This window comes from Rattus norvegicus, chromosome 9 (genome assembly GCF_021556685.1).
Source record: "Rattus norvegicus strain SHRSP/BbbUtx chromosome 9, alternate assembly SHRSP_T2T, whole genome shotgun sequence".
NCBI lineage: Eukaryota > Metazoa > Chordata > Mammalia > Rodentia > Muridae > Rattus > Rattus norvegicus.
In genome coordinates, this window is record NC_141542.1 from 95,214,626 (window position 1) to 95,239,265 (window position 24,640).

General features: G+C 43.5%; 2 protein-coding genes across 2 annotated transcripts in view; both read left to right on the top strand.

Moving 5' to 3' along the window:
* Positions 1-9,815: 9,815 nt before the first annotated feature.
* Positions 9,816-23,824, top strand: LOC102551819 (U3 small nucleolar RNA-associated protein 14 homolog B-like). The gene is given in 4 exon segments (NM_001433411.1): positions 9,816-10,036; positions 15,250-15,397; positions 16,450-21,363; positions 21,481-23,824. A coding segment is annotated over 1 exon segment (2,283 nt). The 5' UTR covers positions 9,816-10,036; positions 15,250-15,397; positions 16,450-16,592; the 3' UTR covers positions 18,876-21,363; positions 21,481-23,824.
* Acsl3 (acyl-CoA synthetase long-chain family member 3) overlaps positions 9,816-24,640 on the top strand; it is a 49,163-nt gene continuing 34,338 nt past the window's right edge. Inside the window, 1 exon segment of the mRNA NM_057107.2 lies at positions 9,816-10,036. The gene's annotated coding sequence lies outside the window, so the exon portion shown is untranslated.

Sequence of the window (24,640 nt, forward strand, 5' to 3'; positions counted from 1 at the left end):
GTAAGGCCTTGTCTCAAAACAAAGTCCGATTTATAAAAAGCACAGGATCTGCCTTTAGGTCACAAGACACATGATGGGTAAGTTTTAAAGGATGGAAAAGGGCCAAGGTTTTGTCCACCAGGCTGGATAGGAAGGGGAGGGAAGGGTGGAGTGTTGAGTCTGTCTGGATGTAGCACCCTGAAGCATTCTCAAATGCAAACCTCTGCCAATTCTTTTTTAGCCCTATTTCTCAAACCCCAAGTCTGGGAAGACATTCTGTAAGCGATACAGATGAAATGCTAATATTTTATTCCTAATTCCTATTTAAATTTAACATTTTAATCACAGTGGGTTTTTCTTTTTTTTCTGGAATAAATTTAAATTGTATATACTTCCCTTTCTCATTCGTAATTCTCTTCTCTGTTATGTGGTTCCAGAAGGGTATCAAACCCCAGTCAGTCATCTGGTTGAACCATTGAGTAGGACGTTTCTTTCTCTACTGGCCCTCTTATTCATAAGTTGAGCTGCGTGGACTTTGAAGAACGATTCCTGTTTTGAGTTCTTTTTACCTGACAAAAAATTTATTTTTCCTCGTTCTCCGCTATTTTTCTTCTGTTCTTCTTGTCTCATGTTTGTTTTTTTTTCTTCCCCCTTGGTAGTCAATATTTGGGGATGAGGAAGACAGGAAGTACATTTTTTCGATTTTCTTCCCACGTTTGGATTTTCATTTAACTCCGGCTAGATCTGATTACTTGTTAGTATGACCCTTGACACCGAGACTTAAGGAGAGCTGAATCTACTGTGAAGACGCTGAGCATGTGGACTTTGATGTGATGAGAGGCATTAGGACAACAAGCTGTGCAGCTGTTCTCTGGGCGTGCAGAAACTCCGAACACAGGGACTCGCTCCAGAGGAAACCCAGAGTTTCAGGGAATCAAGAAGGCCTGGAGTCTTGTCCAGGCTCTGTCACTCCCTGACTGCAGGGTCTCAAGATGGTACTTAGGTAAACTGGTGATGTCACATGGTTGATAGAGTGCTTGCCCAGCATGCACAGAACCCTCAGCTGGGTTCCCAGCACCATAGAAAACTGGATGAACTTGAGCATGCCTGTAATTTCAACTCTTCTGAGGTAGAGGCAGGAAGGAACAGAAGTTCAAGGCTACCCCTCCCATCTATGCAAATTCAAGACCATTCTGAATCTTCAGGAGACCCTTCCTGAGGTAAAAATTAGGAGTCCATAGAAGGTTCAGTGTTTTCGGTAATGGCAATCATGTGTCATTGATTTAATAAACAAGTGTCATATTTCCCTCCTAACACTTGCACTTGGAAAGTAATGGACAGAAATTTTATGACAATGGGGGTGGGGATCAGGGGACTTAGTAAGATCTGTCTGCCTCCCACTTCATCTCTGCAGTATTTGCCTAGAAACATGATCTTCGGTATCCTAGAGAAGGAACAAAGAAACCCTTGAAATATGATTCCTGCTTGCAGGGATGGGATGATAGAATACAGCCCATTTGGGAACCAGCTTACGGCCTGGCTAAATGTTTGTTTAGTAAGCCTAGCTCTTATTTCACCATAGCAACAAGCCACCTTCTTAAGCTGAGATGAATTTTAATTTTAAATTCTTTTTTCCCCCCATTTTCCTGTTTGTGGGTAGGGAAGCTTGAGTTGTGAAGGAGCCAAAAGTGGCCTAAATAAACATGGATACTTCACTATATTGACTCACGTGGTGGGAGAATAGGGTAGGTGTTGACCCCGACACTACATTTAGGGTTCCCCACCATTACCCCTTTTCTAGGCTCTCATCTCTGTGTGCTGGCCCAACGGCTGACTTCCGAGAGACTTTGCAATGGACTCTGAAGTTCAGATCCATATGTTTCCAAGTCTGTGTCCTTGAGAGGTTACAGAAGTCAACACCAGGGATAGACTCTGATTGGTCCTCTCTAGATGATGTAACCACCCTTTGACATAATATTCCTGGCAAAAGTTAGAAAGGAACTACCTGATTGTTATTTTGGGGAGGGGGTCTGTATTTATTTCTGTGATCCGTGTGGTCAACAAAATTGGTGACTTAAAAAGTCCTCCAGAGACAGGCAAAATGAGGAGGGACTGTGCTACAAAAAGGAAGAGATGCACAGGCATACACACATGCGCGTGCGCATACACACACACACACACACACACACGCACACACACACACATACACACACACACACACACACTCTGAAAAGAAATTAAAAAATACAAAAAGAGAAAGGAAGCTGGTCATATTCATGAAATCTGAAATGCACCCCCCTACACACACACATACCACCACAAAACTCATGTTTTGGTGCCTTTCCCTTGGCAAGTGGTGATGCTTAGAAAGGCTGTGTGGCAACTTTAGGAACCTGCCCAGCAGAAGGAGGTCACCAGGGTTAGATCTGCTTGAATCAAAGGCATGTATCAACATGCCCAGCATTGATGCTTTTAAAAATTGCTTTCAAAACGTAATAGTTTAGATTTATTAGGCTGTGCAAAGTAGATTGCTAAAATTAACTTGATTTTTTTTTCTTTTTCTTGTGTTTTAGTGTGACCAGAAAACCTTAGGCTCTATATTGGGCTTCTCTTGTATATCTAGTATTCATCTAGATAAGTGGCTGTTTATCGATCGATCACATGAACGTTTTGTAGAGCTCATTTGAGTAGGTCTGGAGGGTCTGAGAGTCTGCATTTCTTGTGAGCTCCCAGGTGAGGTTGATGTGGTTGTTTTACAGAACATGCTTTTAGCCCTAGGGGCTCAAGGACTTACGAGGTAACCAGTTAAATGTTGGCTATGGTCCAAAGTTTGTAAAAAAAAAAAAAAAAAAAAAAAAAAAAAAAGAAAGAAAATTCATTTATTGTGGTTTAAAAAAAAAAAAAAAGAGGTAAACATCACAGAAGAAATAGCTGAAGCCCAAAACCGGGCCACATCAGGGACTGTTTTCCTATTGACCATGGAAAACAGTTCACTATAAAATGTGTTGAATGTGACCTATCCATTTTAACATCAGTATGTGGTACTTCTCCAAGGACATGCCTATGTGTTCAGTATCCATAATTGAGTTCAGTGGATATGTACTGAGATGCCTGGGTGCTGACAATTGTACCTGTAGCACCTTGGGTAGCCCCTGGGGCTTAGAAAAGGAGGGCAGCATGATTCTGACTCTTAAAATGCTCATTTGTAGAACCAGGGAGAAAGATAACTGAACAGACTACAAGGTACAAAGTTCAAGGTAGGTGCATCTGATATTTTGTTCTCTTTTTGCTAATAGCATGCTCTGAGTTTCTTTCTTTCTTTTTTTTTTAAAGATTTATTTATTATATATAAGTACACTGTAGCTGTCTTCAGACACACTAGAAGAGGGCATCAGATCTCAGTACAGATGGTTGTGAGTGAGCCACCATGTGGTTGCTGGGATTTGAACTCAGGACCTCTAGAAGAGCAGTAAGTGCTCTTAACCGCTGAGCCATCTCTCCAGCCCATGCTCTGAGTTTCTTGTAGCAAATTGTATCATCTCTCCAAACCTCTTTCTTCAGTAGTTTAGGGGTATACATTGCAGAACTCCTTCCCAGAGACAGAGTGTGTCAACCCTGAATGAATAGAAAGACTGGGTAAAAGGAGACACATAACCCCACAAAACCAAATTAGAGTTCTGAGAAAAGTGGCATGGGAGTTCCAGTGGAACGGGAGGCAGGAATGGCCTCCTGTCATCCGCCGGCATGGGAACTTGAGAGCGGAGCAAAAAAAAAAAAAAAAAAAAAATAGCACCCAGGAAGCAGACTTGTTCAGTGATGACATCAGTCATCCTGACATCCCTTCTGTTCGTTCGTTTGTTTTTGATGCATTGCGATCAAGCCGTCCTGGACTTGTTATATAGCAGGGGACCTCATGACGCTGGAATCATAGGTGTCATCACACCTGGCTTTTGATATCTTTATCAAGATGACTCCGAGGGTGGATATACTCCCGGGGCCTTTAATTTTATAAGCTAATAAATTCCAGTTGTGTAGCAAGTGCAATTTACATTTCTCTCCCCTATGGGCCTAAACCATGAATCAACACATGAACAACAGCAGAGGAGAAGTCCTGTTTTGCATGCAAGTTTCTCTTGGCATGTTCAAGTTCATTGCCTTAAACGCTGAAGTCTAGTGGACACTTTAGATCACAGACCTATGTTTCTTTTGTTTGTTTCTTTTCGTTCTTGTTGTTTTGTTTTTTTGAAACAGGGTCTCCCTCTGTAGCCTTGAACTCACAGAGATCCACTAGTCTAAAGGTCCATTGTAGTGGGATTAAATGTGTGTGTTTCTTGCTGCTTATATGAATTTGGCAAATTGGCCAGGATTCTTCAAAATACCCATGTCTACATGGGAACTAGACCCTACCTTCTGGGAGGCTTTCGAAAGTTATAGGAGCATTTTTTTTCCCCTGCCATAAATGAATCAGGTTCTATTAGGCTATACTATTACCTCTTAAATTTGTCTTTCCTGACCCGTGCATTTGAATCGTTTCTATGCCCTCTCACTAGTTAGTCACATTTCAGTGAGCACTGTCATCATGGCTAATGGTCTTGTTTCGTGACAGGGTCTCACACCTAGTCGAGCCTTGCGGCAGTCATTTGGTCTCACAGCCTCCAGTGCTGGGATTACAGGTAGGTTTGAGCCACCGCATCCAGGATACTTATTATCTTGCTTACTATTTGTGTATTGTTCTGTGACAGGGCCTCTGGTATCCAGGGCTGCCCTGAGACTCACTTAACATCCTTAATTTTGATTTTCTTTTTCCTGCATCTCCTGGATGCTGGGAATACACATGTGATGCCATCACATTTGGTTTATGAGGTACTGGGGATTGGACCCAGAATCTTGCACATACAAGGCAAGCACTCTACTCAGTTACGATTTCAACCCCTATTTACTTACCCATTTTTTTCTTTTCTTCCCCCCTCCCCTCCCCTCTCCTTTTCCCCCTTTCCCCTCCTTTCTCTTCCCCCTTTCATCTTCCTCCTCTTCCTCTTCTTCCTCCTCTTCCTCCTCCTCGTTGTCCTCCTCCTCCTGTTCTATCAAGACAGGGTTCTCTGTGTAGCCCTGGCTGTCCTGGAACTCACTCTATACACCAGGCTGTCCTGGAACTCATAGAGACCCACCTGCTTCTGCCTTGAGTTCTGGGGTTAGGTTAAACATGGGGAACTCCACTAGTTGGGCAGCCATCTGGACTGAGTAAGACGGAGAAAGCAAGCAGAACCAATGGGATTTGTTTCTCTCTGCTTCCTGGCTTTGTGTGCCTAAGGACCAACTGCTGCCCCTCGGCCACTTGTCCACACTTTGATGGGCTGTAGTTATGTAGTTAGAAAGCTGTGGGAAAGTCCTTATCTCTTGTCACAATTTCTACATCAAAGGAAAAACCAAACATATTGGTCTGAATGAAGAACATGAAATATTGCCAGGCTAAGCATTTCAGGAGACGGCAGAGACCTGGTGGCTTGCCCAGTGGACATTTCCTCCTTCATGGCTAAGGAACAGATCCTGATTTTTATTTGAGTTGGCATCATGTGCTTGTGTTTCCCAGTTTCCTTAGCTATGATGATATTCTAGTCAATGAGACTTAAGGTAACGCTGGGGGAGAGAAGCCTCTAAGGGAGCTAAGGGACACTGAATTCCTGTTATATTTTCTGTTCTTTACCCCACCCCCCACCCCCAGCAGCCATTGTATGACTCTGAGTATGATGTTGCACTCTGAGAATGAAAAACTAGGAAGGGAGATACGTCTTAGACTTCTGATGATTCTGTGGTGCTGGCTGTGACTTATGAATCTGGGACTCCTTTTGTGTGTCCCCTGGCACCCCGCCCCCCTTTAAGTCACTGTTAATTTTAAACTTAGTTACAGGCAGTCATAACATAGACATAAGTTTGCTATATATTTATGACTTCCCTCCTTTAATCAAATATATCAAATCTACTCTAGAAAAGATTACTTTTGAGATAGAATCTCTTGTAGGTCAGGCTGGTCTCTAACTTGCTGTGTAGTTGAAACTGACATGAACCTTTTTAAAAAGATTTATTTATTTATTTTATGTAAGTACACTGCTTATAGTCTCCCTGTCTTCAGACACACCAGAAGAGGGCATCGTATCCTATTACAGATGGTTGTGAGCTACCATGTGGTTGCTGGGAATTGAACTCGGGCCCTCTGGAAGAGCAGTCAGTGCTCTTAACCGCTGAGCCATCTCTCTAGCCCCCAACCTTGAACTTCTGATCTTCCTCCTTATACCTCCCAAGGGCTAGATAGAGTTCCAGGTGTGCACAGCCATGGCCATCTCAGAAGGTCTTTAATAAGAAACTCAACTACGTTGGAGAGTTAACTGTAACTGTCTGAATACTGGGTTCCTTATTTATATGAAACAGACTGTAGATTAAGAAGTTACAGAGCAGACAGGAAACATCCAGGTTCTTTAGGGCTCATGGGATCTCTGACAACTCCAGGTTGCAGGTCATTACTGATAATAGTCAGGAACTTGAAAGCAGGACTGCTTGTTATATCACGCAGCGGGACCTCCAACCAAGGAACTTACATCACAGCCGAGCAATACAGCAGCAATATGAGGATGGCTCATGCTCAGCCAGCTTTCTTACACAGGTCAAACCCACCTGCCTAGAGTTGGTGCTGCCCACAGTGGGTTGAGCCCTGCTGCGTCAGTTGGCACCCAAATCATCCCCTCAGATGTGTCAGAGGTAGAGGCAGCTTCTCAATTGAGATTCTCCTCTTAGATGACCCTAGGTTGTTTCTAGATGACAGTTAAAGTCACCCAGAATGGTCTTGTATGTGGAGAAAACGGCTTGAATTTGCCCTGCCTGTGAATCTGAAGTGCTGAAATTGTTTGCCTGTATTCGTTATTGCCCTGCCTTTTGAGTATTATGTTAGAGATTATTTAGAGACAGGATCTTGCTACACATAGCCCTGGCTGTCCTAGAACTTCTATGTAGACTAGGCTGGCTTTGAACTCAAAAAGAACCACCAGCCTCTGTGTCCCAAGTGTGGGATTAAAGGCTTGGGCTGACACGCCAGGCTGTCAGTGACATTTTAAAGTTGCTTTCTAGTTGATTACTCAGCTTGGAGTCAGAGCCTTCTCAGTTCACACAGCATCGCATGCTGTCTTCACACCCACCCATCCATTGGGAGTGTAAGGAAAACACTCCTGTTAAAAAAACTTAATACCTGCTGTTCTATTATAATGGGAAAGGTAGTTTTTGTGATACAGTAACAGTCTCTATGACCCTTCACAGGAAATAGACCATTCCATGTTTATGTCAATTATAGACAATTCCTCCCCCCCCCCCAATGTAATGTCGCTGTACGTTGGAAACATAGCAAAAGGGCAAAAGGGACTGCCTTGTTTCTATTTATGGTTTCATGTAGCTGACCCTTAACAGTCTCTGATTTGAGGTTTTACAGAAGAAGAAGGGAAATACAATAAAAATTCAATAGTCCTCAACGCTCTGAACACATACTGAAACCCTTGCTAAGGAAGAATAAATGTGTGGTTTTCAGTCTGAGACAGTTTCACTCTGGATTTAAGCTGGCCTGCAACCCACTGTGTAGCCCAAGCTAGTGTCAATGTTACAGCAGTCCTCCTGCCTCAGCATCTCTAGTGCTGGCATCGCTGTGCCCAGTTGTGGTTTTGTTTTTCCTTTTTATTCTATTTATTTTGTGTATGTGTACATGTATCCTGTGGTGCTTCAGGGGAGTTCAAAGGGCAGCTTTTGAGAGTCAGTTTTCTTCTTCCACAATATGGGTTCAGGGATTGAACTCAGGTCACTGGGTACCTTTAACCCTCTGAGTCACCTTGCCAGCCTCTGTGTGTGTGTGTGTGTGTGTGTGTGTGTGTGTGTGTGTGTGTACATATTCATTGTGTTGAGACAGGATTTCAAAAAAGGGTCTTCCGGCTGGCCTGGACCTTACTGAGTACACTAGGCAGGCCTCAAATTTAGAGATCTATCTGCCTCTGTCTTCCAAATACTAAGATTAAAGTTGTGTGTCATCACTGCTGCTGTTTTTAAAACAACAATCTTAAATAAACCTAGGTGAGGCAGGAAGATTGTCTGGAGTTCCAGGTTAGCCTATGGGCATAGTGTAAGGCCCTGTTACCAGGCATAGACAAAGCCTAAAGCAGTTTATCACACCTGTAATCCTAGACTCACTGAATTCTAGGCCACCCTGGTCTACATAGTAAAACCCAGGCCTGTCTGAGCTACATGAGATCTTGGCTGCCACTCTCCCACAAAGAACTAAACAACCATACAAAGAAAACACAATGATTTCTGTTTAGCTAGTCTTAAACAGCAAACAATATTCCAATTCAGCATTTGAATTTCAAGAGTATTTTCTGTTAGGTGTAAATATATGCCCATAAATATTGTTTAGCCTAGAGAGAGATAACAAAGAAAGACGTCCCCGGAATTCTACACGTGTTCTATATTCATTAGCCGGGGAGGAAGGTTCAGTATTAGTTTTCCTGTCTTGAAGTTGCTTAGTTTTTCTTGAGGTTCGCAGTTTTGAATTACCACTTCTAAGGTGTACATCCCTCCATAGACTGGAAATTCTGCATTCCTTTTATTGGCAGGGTTTTCTTGGGAAGATTAAGAGCCACGGAAATATGGCATTCCTAGTAGGAACAGGTTGCTTGAGTCAAACACTATCCGTTCTTCTAGGCAGTTACAGTGGCCAGGGGCGGCCCAAGGTGAGTGATGAGCTGGCTTTGGAGTGCATCATGGCTCCACCTAGCTCAAGTTCTGACAGCTTCCTGAGTGTTTTTAGACTATCCCGGGAGGTGAGTCTCTCTCTCTCTCTCTGCCTTAGCTTGAGGCTAGCTCAGCCACTCGACCTTTCACCTACTTAAAGAAAGTTCTCAGACCAACTAAATCATAGGTTGGATTACGAAGAAAACAAACCACTCTGCTATGAACAGTCCCTTTCTAATATTACACTGCAGTGGCTGATTTAGTCATTTGTGTTTTGCTGGGTGTATATTTTTTTGAATGGGGAGAGGCCGTTGTAAAATAAATGCCTACATCCTGGTGTAGTGTCCAAGAGGATCTATACAATGGCAAACTAAACACACACACATTTCTCGTTCATAAAGGTTATTTTTGAGTCAAGTTTCATCCTTCGGAAACATGAAACCTGGGGTGTGAGAAGATTTAGGAGTAAACGGGATACACGCTGCATTAAACGAAGCCCATGCAAGAGAAATAATACAGGGCCAGCTTTGAGCTTTTGAGCCTTTTCCCTCCACAAGCATTTCCAAACGTCATTTCTTTTGCCTTGCAAGATTTGCTAGAAATTCGTGTTCAAACTAGGCTAACGAATCCAGTCCAGAGAAGGATGAAAAAAAAAAAAAAAAGAAAACCAAGCACGCTATTTCTTGCTTTATATTGAGATTTATGCGTCGCAGCAGTGAAAGCGGGTTTTGCAGTTCTCAGCGGGAGCACCCTGGACGCCTCCGGTCCTCCCGCGCAACGCCCCAGCCTGGCTCCCCTCTGCAGCTGCAGTAGCTGCCTGTCCGCCCGCCGCTCCCCTCCCCAAGGGATCCATCCCCCGCCCAGCGAGGGCCCCAGCCGGGTCCAGCCGGCGGCGGCTCCGCAGAATGACCCCTAGTAACCTCGCTCCGCCCCTGCCGCCAGCGCCGCGCTCCCCAGGCCCGCATTTGATAGGCCGAATCCCGCACGCGCCACCGCCCGCGGGCCAATGGGCGGCGGTCTCTTTGCATATTCAACGAGCGCCAGCCCGGGATGCGCGTCCTGGACTGCGGCTCAACAGACGCTGCTCAGCTGGCGCCCGGGGATCGACGCTGCGGTTGTGGCCGCGGCCGCGGACTCTGACGGGGAGGCGGCGGCAGAGCGGGAGGCTGAGCCGGCGGCGGGCGGTCTTCCCCGTCTCGCAGGACAGCCCCGGCAGCTGCGTCAGGGTCCTGAGGAGGTGGCGCTGAGCGGGAGCCGCTCCGGGAAGCAGCCAGGCCTGCGTGGGTCGGAGCCCGCGGTGAGTGTGCGCTGCGCCCGTTGTGAGGCGATGAGGGTCGCGGGATGGCGGCCAGGCCTCCTTCCCCCGCCCCCCCTACTCGGCGTGCAAGCGACTCGCCAGTGTCTGAGGAGACGCCTGGGCCGCTGGGTGATGGGCCGTGGCGGGGGTCGGGGAAGGGGGGTTGGTGGAGGGTGAGTGGCGAGTAGGGCGTCCGCGTGGGTTCGGGGAAACCGCCGGCGTGGAGCCGCGGGCGCGGGAGGAAAGATGCATCGCGGCCTCCGCCGCGGGCGCGGGCACGTGGGTGGGGTCGTCCCGCTCCACACGGCCTCGCGGCGTCCGTGGGAGGAACCAGCGCCCAGCGGGACCCCGAAAACTGTGGGCGTGGGGCAGAAACTGCGGGTGCGGGGCGGTGGGACTAGCGTGGGGAACCTCTGTTTTCCCCTCCTCTAAGTGCGTTTTAGTCTTACACGAGTCACTCACGCGATGCACACACAGGCAGCCCCGGGGTTCAGGTGTGATCAAGTGAAGGGATTTCACAGGTGAAGATCCAACTGAGTGGACCATTCTAGTTCTACAACAGGCATTCCGGTCACTTCTGCATAGAGCCTCTCAAATTAGAAAGGGCAGGACAAATTTTTTGGGGGGGGATCCTTTAGAAACTAGAGAGGGGGCAGGCTTAATGATAACTGCCCAGGATGACTGAGCTGGCATTTATCGAGCTTTTATTAGACAGGACACCCCAAGAACTTTGTGCATGGCTATGTTTGCATTGTTAGTCCAGTCCACCAGGACGGGCAAATTCTCATTTTACAGCGAGAGAACCTGCACTGTGGACACTTTAACTTAGCCCAGATCTGAGCTAGTAGGAGAAGCTGGAGCCCCAGGAGGGCCTGTCTGAGTCCAGAACACTTAGCATCTGATGGCTTTAGTAGCATGCAGCCCTCTGTTTGCTGTTTGAGTGGTTTCCATCGTGGCTTTGGGTTTCTAGGTTCTTTTGGGTCTTAGGGTTTCTGCAGAGCAGTACTTGGGTGGTTTTTTTTTTGTTTTTGTTTGTTTTTTTTTCAGTTTGTTTTAGGCTGCTTTGTGTGCCCACGTTGGTTCTGAGTGTTGTTGAAGGGTGCTGCTGAGTTACCCCTAAAAGCGCATGAACAGCTTATTACAGAGAGAGAGTGAGTGTTGGGACTTGAGAGTGCGTTTTCTGGCGTCTCCCTGAGCACCCCTCACATGTAGAGTTGTGCGCAGGCTGATTAAATTTTCTTAGTCGCTGATTCTTCTGTCATAAAATGCCTTGACTGCAGTGTGGCCACAGGAGAGGGTCCCCTGGTGTCTTTGGAGTCCAGTTACTGGATTTGTAGGACATTTGGGCCGAGTGGCAGGTATCCTGTGAGTCCCAAGATGTCATCCTTGAAGAAGGCAAAGAAAGAAGGACACAGTGAAGGACATTGTGAGGGGGAACACGACTAGCGCAGGCCTTCCTGATTCAGTTAATTGCTCACTGAGAGCCTTCTCATTGAGTTATGTCAGGTACCTTGGCAGGTGCTGGGAAACACAACAGGGACATAGTCGTCGTGTCCCTGTGCCCTCAGGCTGGAATTAGACTACACACCAGCCAATGATCTCGTAGATAAATGGGTGATTGCAAGTATGTTACATGCAATAAAGGTGAGGTATTGAGTGATTGAAGATTATAATAAGAGATTTACATGCAAATTCAGGGAGCTGCTTTTTAAAAAAACTGACTGAGATTTTTTCCTAGATGTTGAATTTGTTCTGAGGCAGTAATGTACATAGAGCAAGAGCTTCAGAACTTTTGAGCAACTATAATTTTTATATCTCAATATATTTCCCACCAGATTGTCATTTCAGCTCAAGTTGCAAAGCATCTGAATGAGATAGTGAATATTCCCAAGCATTCATTCTGGCTGCCTTTAGGGTGCTTAAAGTTTAAATATTCCTGTAGAACTTGATTTTTGCCTGATGAATAGTTCAGAAGCAAGAATCTTTCATATGGACTGAGGATTTGAAGGTGTGATTTAGACATCCCAACCCACAACACCCACCACACTCCCAGCTCGGTCCTCAGTGATAGGCTTTTCTGATTTTCAATAGGTATCATAATTTTCTAACGTATTCAGTGTGGTTTCTATTCTACTTGGTAACTTAATATAAAAATTTTAGCTCTAAGCTGGGTTGGGTGGCTCACCTTTTATCCCAGCGCTTAGGAGGCAGAGGTAGTTGGGTCTTTGAGTTTAAGGCCGGCCTAGATAGCCAGAACCACATAATAAAAAAAATCCCAACAACTAAATAAACAACTTTCAGTTCTTAGGAAGCAAGAAAAACCATGCATGAATTGGGGAACTGTTGACTATATAAATATTTAGTCAAACACTTGTGAAGGCAGTTGTAATACTTTGATTGGATATCGTCCTTTTGTGCATACTGTATAGAATAAGTGCAAAGATGTGCTTAACAGAGTCCCTGCTTTGAAAAATTCATATTATTTTTTCATAGCACTGTCAATGTGATAGATTAGCTGAGTCTTTAAAGAGGGTAATATGATAAGCAGAAATTCAAGAAAGTGGAGATGTTAGAAGTAAAGCTGTCATGGCATGGTGATAAATATGAGCTAAGAGGAGAAGGTACTGTGTCAGACCCAGGCAACTGGAGGGCTTGTAGTGCACTATTCTCTGAGCTGAGGCTCACTGTTAAAGAACTAGGTATTGGTATGGGAGAACATGTTTCCAGATTTAGAAGTGATCTGTGGGAGTGGCCTTCTCTTTAGGGTACTTGTTTAGTGTTCACTAGTAGAGAATGCCATTTTGGGGCCTTCTCTTGTACAGGTGACAGTATCTGAAACCGTGTGCATGTCAGGCTGCCTGTGGAGGAATAAGAGCAGGAAGAGGCCTATGTTAGTACTGAGTACAAGAGGCAGAGTTTGCACAGGAGATAGGAAGAGCATATTATTTATTTACCTCAGTGTTATTGTGACAAAAATACCTGATCAAAGAAGGCAGGAAAGGATATCTTTTGGCTCATAGTTTCCAAGATGTCATTCTGTTTTAGTGAGGGAGGGCTCGTTGAAAGAGCATTTCATATTAAGGTGGCTAGGGAGTATGCAAAGGGGAATATAGGCAGGTTCTAGGGCAAGATAAAAACCCTAAGAATAGCCCACTAGTGATTTATTTCCTCCAAAGACTCCACCTTTCAGTAATGCTGTGCTGTGTATCTCTCTCAAGGGGTTAGTGTATGGATTAGGCTAGCACTCTGTGTTCTAATTGTCTCTGGAAATGCCTTCGTAGACCCTCTCCCCTAACCAGAGGCATGCTTTACTAATCTCCTAGGCATTTATTAATCCAGGCAAGTTAACAAATTGCCTGGATTAACCGTCTCAGGACAGAAGGGAGTAGTCATTGCAGGGGAGGCAGTCTCCTGTGAGAACTCTTTGATTCTTACAGTATGGTCAAGCCAGAGGTGAGGAATAGAGACATGTATATAGGAAGAGTTTCCCAGAGGTTTTTTATATTGTAGTTTTGAGGTAGGATCTTTCTATGTAATCCTGGCTGTGCTTCAGACTGCTCTTGCTTCCCTCTCAGAGATTCTCTCGCCTCTGCCTCTGGAGTCCTGGGGCTAAGGATGTACCACCATGCCCTCTGTTAACAAGGTTTTGGTTTGCTTTTCAAGGCAGGGTTTGCAACTTCTTACTATATAGACCATTCTGACCTTAAACTCGAGATCACCTGCAGCAGCACCTGCACTAGCCTCCCAAGTGTGGTGGGATTAAAGGCTTGTACCACCATCCCACTGCCCAGCTCCCCTCTCTCCCAACAGAGGTTTTGCTCTTATATTTTTAATGTTGAAGAATTTGTGGAGAGGGTATAGGAATATGAATGAGCAAGGGTTACCTACTTGATTAAGTTGCTGGGGCATAGGAAGGATTGGTGCTTTTTACCTTTATAATCAGTACAAAATTGTGGTAGATACTTTTCCTTGAAGGCTCTTTTTTATTTGGCAATCTTTATTTTAATTAACATAGCTTTACTTTCTTTGTTTCTAGTTTTCCAATTCTTTAGTATTTTACATTTCTGTATATCTTAATTATTTTACAAGACTAGGGGAAATTTTGCAAACAAACACCCTTTCCCTCGAGTGGTTTCTTTGTAAGTACTAGTAGTCATTTTACCAATTTTGTGCATTAGTACTTGGCCTTTTGCAAGTGTAGCACCCCTGTCCTGCCTATTGCGGTTTGATGGACAGAAGGATGTGTCTGGAACTAGGGGTGTTTGGGTTTGAATCTTTTTCCTGGATGACTGACTGTTGGCAGCTTATTTAACTTTTCTGGGCCTCAGTTTCTTTACTGAATGGTGGTAATACTTGAACCTATTATTCACTAGTGAGGTTTTAAGTAAGTGTCTGCAGTATTGTCAATAAACATGAGCCAAGAGCCAACTGATTTGATTTTAGAGAATGGAGACATTTTTTGATATTTTACCCCCCAACCCCCTCCCCCCTTTTTTTCAAGACAGGGTCTCTTTGTGTAGCCCTGAATGTTCTAGAACATGCTCTGTAGACCTGCCTGTCTCTGCCTCCTGAGTGCTGGGATTAAAGGTGTGCATCACCATTGCCTGGCTTTGCCTTCTCCCATGAAGTAGTATCATTAGCTTCTGTATACAGTTCCACCGTAAGGAAGTGTCTTATGTATTAGGAACCTCTTTTTACTAGAGTTTGAGGTGTCATATGTAAATAAGACTGTAAATTGGGAACATTAGCTAGATTTTGTTCTGTTATTTAAAACGTTACTAGTACATGTATGCATGGTTGTGTGTGAGTATGCGCGAGCGTTCAAGTGCGTGCATTGGAGCCCTTGAGAGTCCATCTCATGTATGCCACAATACACAGGTAAAGGTCAGAGGACATCATTGGAGTTGGTTCTTTCTTGCCTTTATGTGGGTTCTGGGGACTGAACTCAGTTCACCAGGTTTCGGTGGCAAGCTTTACTGACTGAGTCATCTTACTGACCACAACATATCTCTTGGTTTTATTCTGTTTTAGTTAGTTAACTTGGACTTGGTCTTTAGATTTCTTGGGAAAGTTGAATTTCTACATGTTACTACATTGCAAGCAGGATGACACTGGCGTTCTCATTCAGATAACTGGCATCTGCTTATATTTACTTACAAGGTTTATGTCATATGACACGAACTCAGGTGGCATTTTTTTTTTTTTTGAAACAGGGTCATACTGTTTACTTCAAGCTGACCTTGAACTTGCTGTGAGGCTCAGGTTGGCCTTGAACTTGAGATTCATCTGCCTTAGCCTCCTGAGTGGCAAATCACCATCTTGGATTGCTGAGTGGATTGCCATCCGTGTATGTAAAACTTGGTATGTAAATTGGAGTCAGTCACTCATTTCTCAGTCTCTCTTTCTGAAAACCTTTTTCTAATGGTGGGGTGGGAACAGGCTTTTTTATTTTTACTTTTTTTTTTAAAATGTAGCCCCATGCTTTGTTGTTTTGTTTTTGTTTCCTTTTTAATGTAACCCCATGCTGGTCTTGATTTTAAAGTAAAATCCCCTCAGTCTCCCAGGTGCTTGGATTACAGGCATGCAACACTGAGCCTGTCTCTCAGCCTTTCATTCCAGTTTTTGTAACATAACAATTTAAATTCTTACCTCACAGAGGTATGTTGGCCAAGGAAGCCAAAAGGTAGTTTAAGAGGACACAGCAGTGTGCTTCTTTCCTTGCCTCTCGCCTTTTGCCTCTTTTAATTTGCTTTTCCTATTCTTTCTTTTCCTTTTTTCTTATTCTTCTATCTCTGTTTTTGTATTCAGTGGGAACAAGCATTCTGAATTTGATGTTAACAAATTTACTTTACGATTCAGCTATTGAGGAGTTAGAGGATTAGAATGTATCCTTTGGGGAGGCATAGAGCAGAGCTTGAGTCAGATCCAATCAAGAACCTCCATGATTTCATTCAGTGACTCATATCAACTCAGAAAGGAATTGTTGGATAGATTAAAGTTCCCTGGGGTATAGCAAGTGGAGAAGATGGGGGTGGTCTTTTCACTTGTTACATACAGGAAGTGTATTGAGAAGCTTGTCCTGAGTTGCTTGCCATGATGCTACTAGGACTTTGATATGGCATTGTCCACAGCCTGGCCTTTGGGCTTCCTGTTGGACTTAATTTTTGTCCGGTCTCTTCTATAAAGTCTTTATCATGATTCTTTCTTTTCACCTCCCTTTCCTTTGCTTTGGCTTAAGATTTTTGTTACTTGTGTCATAATTTTCAGGTGACAGACAGCCATGCAGACATAGAGGCTGAGACTTCTGTAGCCTAGGTTGGCCTTGTATATCACCATCCTTCCTGGTTTGTACATTTTATGTGTTGACTACATGGAAATTACTGGGGTATTTATCTGGGTCTTTTCTTCTTTAGACATCTCAATAAGTAAGATTCTCAGAAAACATCTATGTCAGAGAAAGTGGGCAATAAATAGATGAAGCCAAAGATGAGTGAGACCAGACACTTCTTCAAGAGCTTTCAGGCCCTGTAAGAGGAAGCAGGCTGCTACCACGAAAATGGCCAGGAATGTGGCCGACCTTTTGGCTTTGAGCCAGCAGGAAGAACTAGTGGATTTGCCAGACAGCTACCCACTGAGCACAAGTGAAGATGAAGGGGACAGTGATGGAGAACGGAAATGTCAAAAGCTCCTGGAAGCAGTCAGTTCCCTTGGTAGAACGAATAAATGGAAGTTGGCAGAGAGATCTGAGGCTAGTCTGATGGTGTCAGAGTTCAATGTCACTTCTGAAGGATCAGGTGAAAAACTGGTCCTTTCGGATTTGCTTGGGTCTGCTACAGAGTTATCTTCATTGGCTACTGTGAAAAAACAGCTGCAAAGAATCAAGTCAAAGACTCTTACCATACCCCTTAACAAAGAAGAAGCTGACCGGACCCTCAGGGAAGCAGCATTCAGCAAAACCTCACAAATGCTCTCCAAGTGGGATCCTGTCGTGCTGAAGAACCGGCAAGCGGAGCAGTTGGTTTTTCCCATGGAGAAGGAACTGCCAGCAGTTGCTCCCATTGAACATGTTTTCACTGGCTGGAAAGCAAGAACCCCTCTGGAACAAGAAGTTTTTAACCTCCTTCATAAGAACAAGCAGCCAGTAACAGACCCTTTATTGACTCCCATGGAAAAAGCCTCCCTCAAAGCCATGAGCCTGGAAGAAGCCAAGATACGCCGAGCAGAGCTTCAGAGGACTCGAGCTCTGCAGTCCTATTATGAGGCTAGAGCTCGAAGAGAGAAGAGAATCAAGAGTAAAAAGTACCACAGAGTTCTAAAGAAAGGAAAGGCCAAGAAAGCCTTAAAAGAGTTTGAGCAGCTGTGGAAGGACTGCCCAAGTGCTGCATTGCAAGAACTAGAAAAAATGGAAAAGGCCAGAATGACAGAACGGATGAGCCTTAAGCACCAGGGCAAGGGGAAATGGGCAAAGTCTAAGGCAATTGTGGCCAAGTATGACCTGGAGGCTCGAAAAGCTATGCAAGAACAATTGGCTAAGAACAGAGAACTGACACAGAAACTCCAGGTAGTTTCAGAGAGTGAGGAAGACGATGAAGGCACAGGGGAGGGAATAGTCCCTGTCTCTGATGGAATGGATGACCTACGGATGAATGCAGATGCTGTAAATCCCTGGATGCTGAGCAGTTGCAACAGCAGTGCAGAAGGAGGTGACATCAAGACAGACCCTGAACAGATACCTGAATTTGTGGCCCATGCATCTTCTGAGAGTGAGGGAGATGAAAGACCGGTGGCAGAAGAACTTGTGTTGAAAGAAAGATCCTTTCAAGAAAGAGTTGATTCCAACAATGCTAAGCCATTGGATATCCAAGAAACAGAAGACTCTAATAGCCAGGAGGTATTATCTGAATCGAGAATATTGCTTCAGAAACTCAACAAGGAAAATCATCAATCTGAGGATCAAGAAGTGAGTTCAGTGGAAACTGTTCTCCATATCCAGAGAGAGGACCTTGCCTCAGAGAAGTTCTTGGTGCTCCAAAGGCTAGAGAGAGCACATGTTCTGGAGCAACGAGGAGAGTTGGGCAAAGAGGAACATTATCCAAAAAAGGAGCTTTCCGGACCTGTGTTGAAAGGGGTGTGGAAGGAAATGAATCCACCCACCCACCCTGATGCCTCTGGAGGAAAGAAAAAGAAAGAACAAATGATTGATCTACAGACCCTCCTAACTACTCCGTCTCCTCCTGTGAAGTCTTTGGCAGTGCCCACAGTACAGGAGTTGGAAGATGAAGTGGAGACAGATCACAAGCAGCTAATAAAGGAAGCTTTTGCTGGGGATGATGTCATAAGAGAGTTCTTAAAAGAGAAAAGGGAAGCTATAGAGGCAAATAAACCAAAGGACTTAGACCTATCATTGCCTGGATGGGGTGAGTGGGTTGGTATGGGCCTAAAGCCCAGCGCCAAGAAAAGACGCCGTTTTCTTATTAAAGCTCCTGAAAGTTCTCCAAGAAAAGACAAGAATTTGCCAAATGTGATTATCAATGAGAAGCGCAACATCCATGCAGCTGCTCATCAGGTGCGGGCGGTCCCACACCCATTCACCCACCATCAGCAATTTGAAAGAACTATCCAGAACCCTATTGGGTACACATGGAATACCCAGAGGGCCTTCCAAAAGCTGACAGTTCCCAAGGTTGGCACCAAACTAGGCCATATCATTAAACCCATAAAAGCAGAAAATGTAGGATACCACTCTTCCTCAAGGTCTGACCTCTCTATCCTACAGAGCAATCGGAAGTGCCTCTCCAGAAAGCAGCAAAAACAACTGAAGAAAAGTTCTGCAGACTGAGCTGCCAGCAGAGTAGCATCTTTGTTCCTGGGACTAGGAACCTCTAATGTTTCTTTTGGTTGTATCATCATTCTTCAGGGTCATTTCCTAAATTGACGGAACTCTGTACTTAAGCCACATTATAGAAATAAGGCATTTTTATCTAGTAAAGAGCTTACATTCCATTTTGAGATATATGATAAATTTAGAAATGATTCATTCATGGAAAAATGTAGAGTTACCTGTATAGGTGCCTATCCTAGGCTTAGAGAGAGATGAGTAGACAGAGAAGTTCAGGCTGTGATTGGGCAGAGGAAGCATAGGCAGCAGAAAATGCTAAGTAGTTTAGATATTAAGTTAATAGATCCTGATATAGTGGCTCCTGTGTAATCCAGCATTCTGAGAGGTTGAGGATCATTTAGTTGAGACCACAGAATGAGAACTTGGCTCAAAAACAAAACAAAACAAGCCCAAAAGGATTCTAGGAAGAGTTAACAGGAAGAATGAGCAAATTTAGAGACTTGGAGAAGACAGACAATGAAGATAGAGGAGAATAGAACTTAATAATGTGTTGCATGTTACAACTAAGGTTATAGTCTGCCATGCCTAGACAGCTTTCCTAGTGCAAAAGGGAACCTGACCCCAATCTTTTACCTGAGGAATGTCATGTAATCCTTGGAGGAAATTACAGGTTCAATTTCCTGGAATGTCTTTTCATGCAAATGAGGTATCCCCTGAACCTTAAACCTCAGCTAATGAAACTTCACCTTAAGAAGAATTCCTTCCCACTCTTCCAGGATTAATATATATAGCCCTTGACTCACCCTAAATAAAGTATATGTGCACAAACTGTTTCATTGACTACTAAGAGAGCTGTTTTCTAAAAGTTGTAACACTGAAATCTTCAGAGATCCCCCATCCCCAGCATTCTCTGCCAGACCTGGATCCTGCTGACCCACCAGTTCTAGACTTCGCTTCATCTTTCCTGCCTGGTGTGTAAAGGAAGAATCAGACCGCAGAACTCGGCTTCAGTCCATCCTTCCCTGCCTGGCATACTGTGGAACTTGGCTCCGCTCTATTCTTCCTTCCCCCTTTAGTGTCTAGTAGCTCCTGGACATCTCAAGGGAAGAAGCAGAAGAACAGAAACACAAAGTGTGACAGAGAATTGGGGGTACTGAAAAATCAGTTATGGAGGGCCTTAAATGCATTGTAGAGAAATTTAGAATTCTTTTCATCTCTTAGGCAAAGTAGAGGAAGTAAGACTTGGATAGAGGATTGTTGTGACATTTGAGTTAAAGGAGTGAGTGCCCAGCTGGCATCGTGCATGCAGGATGTATTGTATGAGTAGGGGTAAGAGTTAAGAATGTCAGCTGTAGAAGTTAGGGTGAGCATGGGCAGGAGGGCTGGATGACAGGAAGTAGAATAAATCACCTGGCAAGAGCTCTGGAGTCAGGGAGGAAAGGGATTTTTTTGGATACCTTGACATTTGAGCAGGGTTTTGGACCTGGGAGAATTTAGCTTTCCATTTTTACTTATTCTTGGAAAGATGGAAGGATATATTGAAGTGGGATGCAGAATTCAGGTTTTAGAAAATTCTTGTATATTTTTAGAACGTAAAACTACATGGTAGAATGTCCCTGCAATCCCAGCACTTGGGATCAGGCAGAAGCAGGAGGATAGCTGAGAGTTAAAGGCCAGGAAGGGACTACAAGTAAGAATCAGTTAGAGGAGGGGTCTTGAGATAGGTGATGGCCAGATTGTGGAGTGAGGGAGTGGTAAAGCTGACTCTTTGAATATGGGCAAGGGGTCATGTCCAGAGTACGGGCCATAGAGAGCAGATCAGTAGATGAAGGACTCTGAGGCACTCAGAGACCATTATAACGATTCATTTTTAAAATGCTGACTTAATTTTCTTTTGATAGGAATCTTGTTTTAGGGATCCACACATCAAACTTTTTTGTATTTCTGCCTTGTTTAGTTGGGGTCATTTCAGTGAGGCACTGTTGTTGAACATAGTGTTTACCATAAAGGAATACATTCTGTGGCAACATTTGAGTATGACAAAAACAGAGGCTTTAAATATAGGATCACAGGAATTTCTAAGCTTATAAAATATATAAACATATATAAATTATATGATTATAGGAAAAGTTGCTATCTAAGTTACTAATTTTTTTTCCTTTTCCACCATTGTGCCTTAAACCATGGCCTTAGGAAATCTGAGCAAGTGCTCTGTTACTGAGCTACAGCCTCAGCTTTGTTTCTCTTTTTGACAGGGTCTTGCTGTGCAACTTAGACTGGCCTTGACTAGTCCATAGGCCAGGCTGGCAGGTTGGCTTGGCTTTGAACTCTATTCTGCCTCTCTGGTAATCCCCCATGATTAATAATAATTCTTTTTCTATGGCACTGGTCTTGAACTCACAGAACTTCTGTATGCTATTCATGAGTTCTGTCAACAAGCTGTATCTGTAGCCGCCTCCCCACATTCAGAACTGTGTCCCTACTAGGGGATTTTTTTCTTTTTTTTTTTTTTTTTTTTGGTTCTTTTTTTCGGAGCTGGGGACCGAACCCAGGGCCTTGTGCTCCCTAGGTAAGCGCTCTACCACTGAGCTAAATCCCCAGCCCCGATTTTTTTCTTTTTTGTTTTAAAGACCGTGTCTTTTTTTTTTTTTTTTTTTTGGTTCTTTTTTTTCGGAGCTGGGGACCGAACCCAGGGCCTTGCGCTTCCTAGGTAAGCGCTCTACCACTGAGCTAAATCCCCAGCCCTAAGACCTGTCTTTTTAAGTTGCCCAGGCCAGGTTTGAACTCACCATTTAGTTCTGTTAGTCCTTGAACTTAGAATCTTACAGCCTAAGCTTCTGGAGTAGCCAGGTTTATAGGCATGTATCACTGCTCAAACAACTCATTATTTAACATTTGTAATTCGTGTGTGTGTGTGTGTGTGTGTGTGTGTGTGTGTGTGTGTGTGTGCGCGCGCGCGCGCGCGTGCGCTTCAGTGACTGCACACGTCCATCCACTCCACTCACCCACCCACGTGATGTATCTTTCACCAGGGTCTGTGATGATGGCCACTAGGCATTGAGTAATGAGTAGACACTTTGTTCTTCATGCATAGAGAAGAGGGCAGTAAGCAGTTTTATAAGCAGTTATTTAATTACAGGCACAGTAGGTACTGCTAAGGCAAAACAGAATGTGGTGAGAGTGGAAAGCTTTAAGTAGGGTTGGACAAGTCCAGTCGGAGAGGGTAGTAGCAGGGAGGTAGGGGAACGGGAAGCATGCTAGGCCAAAGACTTACAGCAGGTGGGATGAGGTGGAGACCTGACATTGGACAGTACACAAGGCCCAGAAGGTGAGTACTCTGTGGAGACTCTTAGGTAGTACTGGACCTAAAGTAGAAGACCCCAGATCAGAGAAAGGTAAAAGGCAAACGTCCTCTCAAAGGCTATGAGCTGTGGTGGGAGAATTAGAGAAGTTGCAGATTGTGCTGAGCCAGCTGACCAGCAGTGTCTCAAGTCAGTTTGTTGTTTGGGTCTCACACTATAAAAAGGTTTTATTACTACAAGACATGGAAAGAGTTAACATTTATCTTCTTGTGGTTTGCATTATATGATTAGGAATGTCAGAATTTACTAAAGTTCTATTTTGACAAAGTATTTATAAAAATTTAACTTATGCCCAATTATAATTTATTTTAATATATTAGACTTAGAATTTAGTCTTTTTAGTCAGATTACATAAAATTTATAATTCTATAGAGTTTTTTTTTTTGGTCATAAAGTTCTCCAAGCTGTCTTCAAACTCATAATCTCAAAGTCTGCCTACCTGTGCTACCATGCCTGGTTTAAGTTGTATGTTGTTTTAAGCAAGGTCCCACATTGTAGCTCTGGCTTGCCTAAACTTGCTATGTAGATTAGACTGTATTTGAAATTGTAGCCATTCTGCTTCAGCCCTCTCCTAAAACCCCTGGCCTCTCTCCCTCCCTCCCTCCTTCCCTCTCCTTCTTCCCTTCCCTTCCCTCCCTCCTTCCCTTTCATTCTTTCTTTTTTTTTTCCCTTTCTTTTTTTGGAGCTGGGGACCGAACTCAGGGCCTTGCGCTTGCTAGGCAAGCGCTCTACCACTGAGCTAAATCCCCAACCCCTCTCCCTCTCTTTCTTATGACAAGGTCTCTGTGGAACCCTGGGTACCCTGGAACTTTGTTATATAGACCAGGTTGGCCTGGAGCTCACAGATTGACTGGCCTCTCTACCTCTTAAATGCTGGGATCATCAGGAACCATGTTTCAAGTTGTATGATTAGAACATATATTTCAAGTTAGGATTCTCCAGATTCTGTTTAGTTTGTTTAAAAAGAGTCATACACTGGCTCAGTGGTTTGTGATTTTTAGTATATAAAATTTGTTCCTGTCTGAATGTGTGGAAATAATTTGTTCACATATCCTTGAGCATTTACTTGATTATAACAGTATATGTTCTCTATGAAAAGTAGAAAACAGAACATAAAGTTGAAAATTTAAAAATCAGTACTAATTTTGCATCCAAAATATGGCCACTGCTGATATTTTGTTTGCTAACAAGTGCAACTATATTGTGCATATTCAATATTCAGCCTACTCTTCCTTGTTAATATGTCACAAGTAATTACAGTGTTAACAGATGTTTGAAATATTTGTAGTGGCTATATAGTCATCTAATGAATGTACGTGTCACAGTGCATTTGATATTTCCCAGTTACTGTGTATTTGCCTATACAGTGTTAACAGATGTTTGAAATATTAGTAGTGGCTATATAGTCATCTAATGAATGTACGTGTCACAGTATGTTTGATATTTTCCAGTTAATGTGTATTTGCCTATTTCTTTTTGAGTGCCTGTTACAAATGACTTATTAAAGATTCCTAGAAGTGAAACATTGGGTTAAAGGCTATGAAAAAGTTTAGTGCTCTTAATAAAAATTATAAACTTGCTTTCCAAGTGGTGCTTCATTCTTGTGCCCTCATCACGAGGGTGGCATATTTCACTGGTGCTTGCATTATGTACTTGGCCTAGGAGACACTTTCATTTTAGTATTTTTATTGAGACAAGGTCTCTCATATAACACTGGTTGCCCTAGAACCTGTTATTGTAGACCAGACTAGTCTGGGGCTCATGGAGCTTCATTTGTTATGCTTAATGTTTTGTGTATACAAAAAAACCAAAATGACTCCAAAGAACCTAGCCTCTTGAGTATTTTGGTTAAAGTCAGACTCCGTGATGTTATGATTTAAACAATCACCATGCTTATCCATTACCTATAGTCTACTGAAAGATTTGAAGAACAGGACTCGTTAGCATCTGTTTTTTGAGTAAATTGATAGAAAATCTAGCCAACCAGATTTTATATCCCTTTGCTTTTTTGGGAGGATTTCCAGCCTATTTTTCAGAAGCAAAGGCATACAATTCCTTATTGTATTTTCTGTGATGATTCTTGTTTTACTCTTCTGGAAATAAATTCATAAAGCAACAAAGACAGCAAAGGAAAACAGTTATTGAATACATGCTGTGTAATGTTTTCTGTGTTGCTTGGGCTAAGTATTTCATAGATGAGTCATTAATGTGCCCACCTCTTTGAAGTATAGGTGGAAACCAGCAAACATAGAGGTATATTTAAAGTATTGGGTTCTTAGAGAAAAGACCCCTAAGAAGTTGCTAGAAGACTTCATAAAGAGATAACATAAGAGTTGGAGTTTGGACAGTTGACTGTGTAATAGCACTGGGATTAATAAGGGGAGGGTGGAGAAAATTAGTGGG